The sequence below is a fragment of the Castor canadensis genome, chromosome 16 (genome assembly GCF_047511655.1).
Source record: "Castor canadensis chromosome 16, mCasCan1.hap1v2, whole genome shotgun sequence".
NCBI classification, from domain to species: domain Eukaryota; kingdom Metazoa; phylum Chordata; class Mammalia; order Rodentia; family Castoridae; genus Castor; species Castor canadensis.
The window spans coordinates 10,418,299-10,426,076 of NC_133401.1; the positions used below are offsets into that span (position 1 = coordinate 10,418,299).

General features: G+C 45.3%; 1 protein-coding gene across 1 annotated transcript; it reads left to right on the forward strand.

Annotated features, from left to right (window-relative positions):
- Window positions 1-302: 302 nt before the first annotated feature.
- Window positions 303-5,697, forward strand: LOC109680261 (paired-like homeodomain transcription factor LEUTX). The gene is made up of 3 exons (XM_074058632.1): window positions 303-309; window positions 4,229-4,287; window positions 5,335-5,697. Exons 1-3 carry the CDS (start codon window positions 303-305, stop codon window positions 5,695-5,697), a joined length of 429 nt encoding a protein of 142 aa, XP_073914733.1.
- The last annotated feature ends 2,081 nt before the right edge of the window (window positions 5,698-7,778 follow it).

The following is a 7,778-nucleotide window of genomic DNA, read 5'->3' on the forward strand; positions in this document are numbered from 1 at the left end:
ACATTTTCTCTATGTTCTGTTTGCACGACTGCCATTGGGTTTCTGTCTCTGTGATGACAGGAGTCAGCCTTGAATCCCATCTGATGTCTGGGCAGGATGCCGCTCCTCGCACTGCTCAGGTTCTCAGGACACAGACAGTGAATGGATTAAGGAAGGGTGTGACAGTAGGGAGGGTTAGGGCAGGGGCTTGATGACACTAAAACCGTCCTTAAATAACTGGGCCCTCCATCCTGCGGGCACATCAGCTCTGGAGTAGGAGCGCACACCTGGCTGAACATCCACTATTACCGTCCAGAGCCTTCATGTCGGGTAAGCTGAGGCAAAGGCGGGACCCTGGGGCTCAGCAGAGGTTGTGGGCAAAGCAAGGGGAGAAGTGGGAATCTCGTGGAGGTCCCGGGTTTTGTGAAGGCCAGTGCACAATTTGAGGATCACTGGGTGACACCAGCAGGGAGCATCTGAAAAGAGTTTGCAGCTGGACCCCAGCAAGACAGGAGTGTCTGCTCCCCACGTCGTCATAGCATCAGGTGACGCCATCAGTGCTGGGCCTGGAACCCGGATCTTGTGCGTGCTAGGCGAGGGCTGCACCCCTGAGCCACACCCCAGGCGTCTCTCAAACTATTTTTTCTGGGGTTTGAGCGTGGCAGGTGCTCTGCGAGTAGAGCCCCATCCTTTTTTTTTTTCAGTTTATTTTCTAGATAGGGTCTGGATCTTTTTTCCTGGCTGCCTTGGTCTTTGCTCTCCAGTTTAGCTCGCATTACAGGTGTGAGCCACCAGGCCAGTCCAAACATTTCCATCTCAACGATAGGGAGGTGTAAATGGTGCGTGACGTAATCCCCGCTCCATCCCGTTTATTTGGTGCTGGGACGGAATCCAGGCCCGCGGGGCTGCTGAAGCACCGAGATTCATCCCCATCCCCGCTGTTTCTTTCCTAAGGTGCAACCGAGCCTCTTTATCTTCAATGCCATTTTGTTTGCTCCTGTGCTAATTTTCATGTTTGCATCCTCCTCCATTTTCTTAAGCTTTTTCTTTTTGAGGCATGGTAGAATTATTTTGTCATCTAGACACTATTATCTCTTACATTTATTGCAAATACATTGTTTCAGTCTATAGCTTGTGTTTTAAGTTTGCATATGAATTCTGTTGTCCAGATGTCTTACTTAAGTTTACTTTTTTTTTTTACTCTACTGAGGTTTGAATTCTGGGCCTTATGCTTTCTAGGCTGTACTGCGCCCTGCCCCAGCTCTGTTGGTTTTGCTAAGAATTGTTGCTCAGAATTGCTTTAGTGATTCAGGGTCTGTTATGCTTCTATATGAATTTTTGAGTTGATTTTTTTATTTCTGTGAAGAATAACATTTTTTTGAAGTACTGGGGCTTGAGCACAAGGCCTAAACCTTGAGCCACTCCACCAGCCCTAAATTGTGATGGGTATTTTCCAGATACAGTTTCAAGAACCGTATTTGTTCAGGCTGGCTTCAATCCTCGATCCTCCTGACCTGTGCCTCCTGAGTAGCTAGGATTATAGTGAGCCACAGGCACCTGGAAAGAATTTTGGAATTTTGATGGGATTGCTTTGAATCTGTTATTGCTGCCAGCATATAGCCATTTTTACAATATTGATTGTTCTGATCTACTTAATGGGAGACCTTTCTGTCTTTCAATTTCTGCTCCATATCTTGCCTCAGTGTTTTATGGTTTTCATTGTGGTTGTCTTTCTTCTTAATTTGCTTTATTTGTAGGCACTTAATTTATTTTTGAGGCTACTGTGAATGGGATTATTTCATGATTTGTTTTTCAGTTGGTTCACTGTTGGCATATAAAAAGATCCTGATTTTTGTATGTTGATTTTGTTACCTGCTACTTTGTTAAAAGTGCTTATCAGGTCTTAAGATTTTCTGCTGTATTTTTTAGGGTCTTTTAAGGATAGAATCCCATCATCAGTATACAGGGATAGCTTGATTTCCTTCTTCTCCTTTTGAATCTCTTTTATTTCTTTCCTCTTTCTCATTGCTCTGGCTAGGATCTCAAGGACTATATTGAATGTTGGTGGAAAGAGAGGACCTCATTGTAAAGGAAATGCTTTCAGTTTTCCACCCCATATGGTTAGACTATAGATTTCTCTAACTATATACTCTTTATTATTTTGAGGTAAGTTCCTTCTATTCATAGCTTTTTTTGCTCAACACAGGGGTTTGAACTCAGGGCCTCATGCTTGCTAGGTAAGCAGTCTACCACTTGAGCCACACCACCAGCTCTATTCCTACTTTCTGCAAAGCTTTATCATGAAGGGATGTTGAATTTTGTCAAAGGCTTTTTCTTCCACTACTGATGTGTTCATGTGGTTTTTGTCCCTGATTCTATTTATGTACTGTATTGTGTTTATTGATTTGCATTGGTTGAACCATCCTTGCCTGCCTGGAATGAAACCAACTTGACCTTGGTGTATGATCTATTTAATGTATTGATGAGTGTGGTTTGCAAGTATTTTATTAAGAGTTTTTCTTTTGTGGGGTTTGAACTCAGGGCCTACACCTTGAGCCACTCCACCAGACACTTTTTGTGAAGGGTTTTATTGAGGTAGGGTCTTATGGACTCTTTGCCAGATTTGGTTTCACACCTCAGTGCTCTTGATGTATGCTTCCTGAGTAGCTAGGATTATAGGTGTGAGCCACAGGCACCCAGATGATAAGAGTTTTTGCATCTATGTTAATCAAGGGAATTGGTCTTTCATTTTCACTTTTTGCTACATCCTTATTGTATTTTGGATTCAGGGTAATGCTGTCTTGTATGCAGTTTATTTTGGCAATGTGATTTGTGCATCACTTAGGATGGATGTCTCTTTGTTTTATTCATTCATTTATATATTTATTTGCTTCCTTTTTTCTTGGTGACTTCTTAGTGAAGAGTCTCCTCTTGGAGTCACAGTTCCTACTATCACTCAAGGGACAGAAAGCAGGCAGGACAAACAACAACAACTGAAAAAACATCAGATATTTAATGCAGTTTAAAACACCTGAAAACATCAGCTGCCCCCCTGGAAAGGTTAGAAAGGAAGAAAAGGAACTAGAATACTTATAGGATACACCAGGAGTTAGAAGATTATTAGACACAGATAATTAAGTATAAAGAAGGTTTGCTGAAGAAAGGAAAAAGGAGAGAGGAAGCAAAATATGAAAGAGGGAAAGCGTATGGGTGGAGGTGTAGGGAAAACAGAAGGACATGAGAGAGAACAGGGCTGAGTAAGCACAGCAAGAGACAGAATGGCCACAAGAACAAAAACGAAAAGTACAAAACAACATGAATCCACCTGCAACTGCTACTATAGAAAAGAATAATTATAGATAAAACTATTCAATATTTCTTCTTGGTGGAAGAAAAGGTGGATTTCTCCCTCTAAGGCTTGTCTTTTCTTGTGTTTTTTAAAAACATTTTTATTAGTCCACAGTCCTAGGCCAGGAGGTTTCCTGTGAGTTTTCCACATACTCATACAATGTGCCCGGGTTCGGTTCATTGCCTCCATTTTTCTTTTCAGTTCTCTTTGCTTTACCTTCTGAGTCTGTAAGAAGTTTTTGGGGTGGATCGGGTGTGGTAAGGGGTGCATCCCTGTCGTGCCCTGCCCTCCCCACTGGGTTGGAGTCACCTGTCACAGGACTGATTCTGGGAATGGAGAGTTGATCTCATTTGAGTCTGGTTCAGTGAGCAGAGGACATTCAAGGACAGATACTTTTCTCCCACTAGTCTGGCTCATTTTCTACACCTATGAATTTCTAGTGCATTCTTTTTGGTTTGAGTCACTTTCCAGTGGGGGAAGCTGAGTTTCAGAGATACAGAAAGATGCTTCTGGGTTACTAGGAAGACAAAGTGATGGCCAGAGTCAGGAAGAGGTTGATGTCCCTCCACCAGGGGTGACAGACCGAGGTCACAGGAAACAGCTTTCCCCACTTTTGGCTCTACAAGTACTCCACTGAGTTCAGGATGGTGCTGACATTTGGGGCGTTGATCACTCCTAGCAGGATGGCAACAAGCAGGGTGCATGAGGTGATATTTTAGAACAAGTTGTGGATTCTGAGATCAGGTTCAGGAAGATGTTGGCATTTGGAAATTTTCAATGGAAGTGTGATGTCTGTTCCCTCTGCAGAAAGACCACACCATGCTCGTCGGCAACGCACAAGGTTCAGTGAGGAACAGCTGAGGGTGTTGAGGGACGTCTTCAGTGAGACCAAGTGACCAGACTGGGACACGGTGCAGGCGCTGGCTGCCAGGCTGCAACTTGATGTGGCCGTCATAAAGGTGTGTCCCCACTGTGTCTACATCACACCTGAGCCAGAGATCCACACACTGTTAACCTTCATCACAACAATGCCTACTCGTGACAATTGCACAGGCACACACACACGTGAGACACTCAGATTCTCAGATAATAGTGACATTTGAATCCAGGTCTTTCAGACTCCAGCCTCACAATGCTAGAACCCTCTGAGGCTGGTTCTCAGATTCCCCCATGTAGGTTGTTCTGTATTATCTGATTCTATTTAATCTTGCTGAAGTTCCTGAGACTGGGTATTTTCAAGGAAAAACTGATTACTTTGGCTTACAACTTTGGAGGTTGAAGAGTCCCAAGTTTGGGGAGCCACATCTGGGCAGGATCTCACACTGCCTCCTCATGTGCTGAGGGCATGTGAGACAGCCGTGAGCAGCACGTGGGATGTCCTCACTTTTTAACACCACTGTTCTGATGAGCAATACAGACGCTCAAGAGCTAACCCACTTCCTGGAGGTCATTGATCCCCCTCACAGAGGAAGCATGGTGACCTCATCACCTACCAGTAACCTTACCTCTTAAAGATCTCATCACCTTTCAAGACCTTTACATTGGGGACCAAGAGTCCAGCACACTATCCTTCAGGGTGACAAGCCACATTGTCACAATGACGAACATTATCATGTGTTTTGTTCAGTCTGCCCAGTGCAGATCTCAGGGTCCCTCCAGGGCATACTCAGGACAGAGGGCTTCCCAGCCTCCACTCCACCCTGTACTCAGAATGCTGCCTCTGAAAACCCAGAGCCAGCACTAACACAGATCCCCCTGTACTGAGTACCTTGAGATCAGGTTTTGGGTGCCCTGTCCTTTGTAAATGCAATCTCCCACCCACTTTATCCTCTGGGATCCAGGACAACAGAGATGAAAAGAACTTCCCTTGTTCACATAAATAGAAAGAGATTGGGGATTAGCTTTTTCACAACAACAACAACAAAATTTAAAGCTGTTTCCTGGGAGTCCTGGGGGTTCTCCTTGCATCGCCCCTCTTTATTAACCTGCCATCTCTTCCCTCTCAGACCTGGTTTAAGAACAATCTTGTGAGGTGGAAAAAACAGCAGCAAGAGAAAGAGCCAAACCCAAAACCAGGAGGGAATGCGCCTGACACCTTTTCAGTCAGTTCCAGAGGCTTAGACGACGCTAAGCAGGAGCCACAGGGGAGTTCTGGAGACAAGGGACCGGGAGCGACTGGTGGCCCAGCATCGAGCTCACGGTGTGCTTTGGAGCCCTGTGACATCCATGAGATCCACCTGGAAGATGCGGCCCCTCCTTGGGCCTCCATGCCCTACAACATCGACCAACTGGTGGAGCTCTATGCCTTGCCCGGGGACAACGATTCCGACAGCCTAGACAGGTACCTCTTGCCAGGATGCCTGCACTGAAGGGAAGGCTGGTATGGTCTTCATGGTTTTCTCTGACGCCCACAGCCCAGGGAAGACGTCTGTGACTCAAACCCTGTCTGATGGAAGGACATTGATGAACACCATCATGGGTTGATTTCAGCCTACTCAGATCAGATACCAGATTTATGTTTTTTTGTAAGATGAAATAAATCAACCTGCCTTCCTCGTTGCTGTGTTTTCTGTGCTTTGCTTGAGTTCCCCCACACCCAAATATCAATATCAAATCCTAGTAGACTGAATGACATCATCAGTCTAATGACATCAGTAACGTGGTGTCTCCTCAGCCATGCACCTCTGAATCTGCGCAGGAATGGGTTAGCTCCAGGAGCAGTTGAGAAACACATTGAGGGGCTCCTGTGTCTGGGCAGTTAAAGAAACACCTCTACATAACATGGTGGGAAACTGAGGCACAATCGTGTCCTGGGCCCTGCCTTAGGGTCAGGAATGATCCAGAACTCAGCTCTTCCCTGAGGGAGGAGCACTGGGGCTTTAGCCCAACCTCTAAGGTTCCCGAGGTACCTCTTCATTTTCCCATCTCCAGGAGTGGAAGGGACAGGCCATTCACGAGAGTCTCTAGACCACTGAAGAAAGTGGCAGTTTTATAGGGGTGCTTAGGCACTTCTGGGAGGAGCTCCTCTCCCAGGATCAGGACAACGCATACTTTGAAATCCAAAGCTTTGAGTTTCTCACAGGAGTGGTTTTCCAGCACACTCTTCCAACACTGCCAAGTTCCTAATTAAATGAGCTTTATGGAGCTACCTGGCATGGAGAGTACAGACCTCTGAGGGCCCAGGCAGTTTCTAGGCACTTCCTAGTCCTCTTCTCCAGGCTTGCTAGGAAATCAAAACTGGCCAAAGGGCCAGGAGTGAAGGCTTTTGCCTGTAATCCCAGCTATGATGGAGGCAGAGATAAAGGATCTTTACCCAAGGTATGATTGGGGCTAAATTGGGAGACCTTGTCTGAAAAAATAAACTAAATCAAAAAGAGCTGCTGGTGTGACTCAATCAGTGGAATGCTAACCTAGCAGCTGTGACTTGCTGCGTTTATACCTCAGTTGTGGGGGGAGTTGGAAGAGAAGCAGGTGCATTGATTACTCCTGGAAGCAACTTGTGCATGCATTATGTTCCAATTTCACAGCTCCCACCTGAGGGTCTGCATCCTAAGGCTCATTAGGTCTAGAGGGTACAGATCTAGTCTCCTTAGATCATATAACAAAGAGATAGTAGCAAGAGCAATCAGACAAGAAAAAAAAAGGAAGGCATAAAATGAAAAGGAAGAAGTAAAGTCTTTATTTGCAGATGACATGATCCTACATGTTAAGCCTTGAAAGATTCCACACAAAAATTTGTTAATCCAGTAAAGTAGCAGAACACAAAATAAGGCATCTAGCACTTACAGGGGTCACACCCACCAGTAGTGCAGAGAAGGAGTAAAACACAGCCCCCAGTTTCTCTTGGGCAGGGGTTTGCCATCACTTCTAGCTGCTGCCTGATGGTCATGCTTCTCACTAGGGGCATCTGGGAGTTGACACAACAGACTAACAGTGGACCGTGGAGCCTAGGTAGGAGTTCCCACACAAATAAATGGATTTACATTGACAAATCTCTTTTATGGTATTGGAGATCAAACTCATGGTCCCGCACTTACTTGGCAAGTGTGCTACCATTTAGGCACGCCCCTAGACCCTTTGATTTTAGCTCTTTTTTGGTAAGGTCTCACGCTCGTGCCTGAGCCACCATCATCCACCTACCACATAGCTGGGATTGCAGGCAGTCACCACCACACCTGTTCAATACTTTTAAGTCTGTACCTAGCAGCAGCTACTTTGAATGTAAATGGATTAAACCTTTCCCTCAAGAGACACAGAGTGGCTGAATGCATTTTTTAAAAAGTTCCACTACATGCTGCCTACACAAGACTCACTTCACCTTTTACACAGCCTGAAAGTGAAGGGTGGAAAAGACACTCTGCTGATGTCATCGGAATGACACAGGGGTAGTGATAAAATCTTGAGAAAAAGCTCAGGTCAAAAAGTGTATAAAAAGAAGTTTGGGTATAGA

What these genes read in the sequence shown, in the direction of transcription:
- LOC109680261 (XM_074058632.1), top strand. An exon ending in TTGATGTGGCCGTCATAAAG is followed by an intron (nt 4,288 to 5,334) that starts GTGTGTCCCCAC and finishes CTTCCCTCTCAG; the next exon opens with ACCTGGTTTAAGAACAATCT.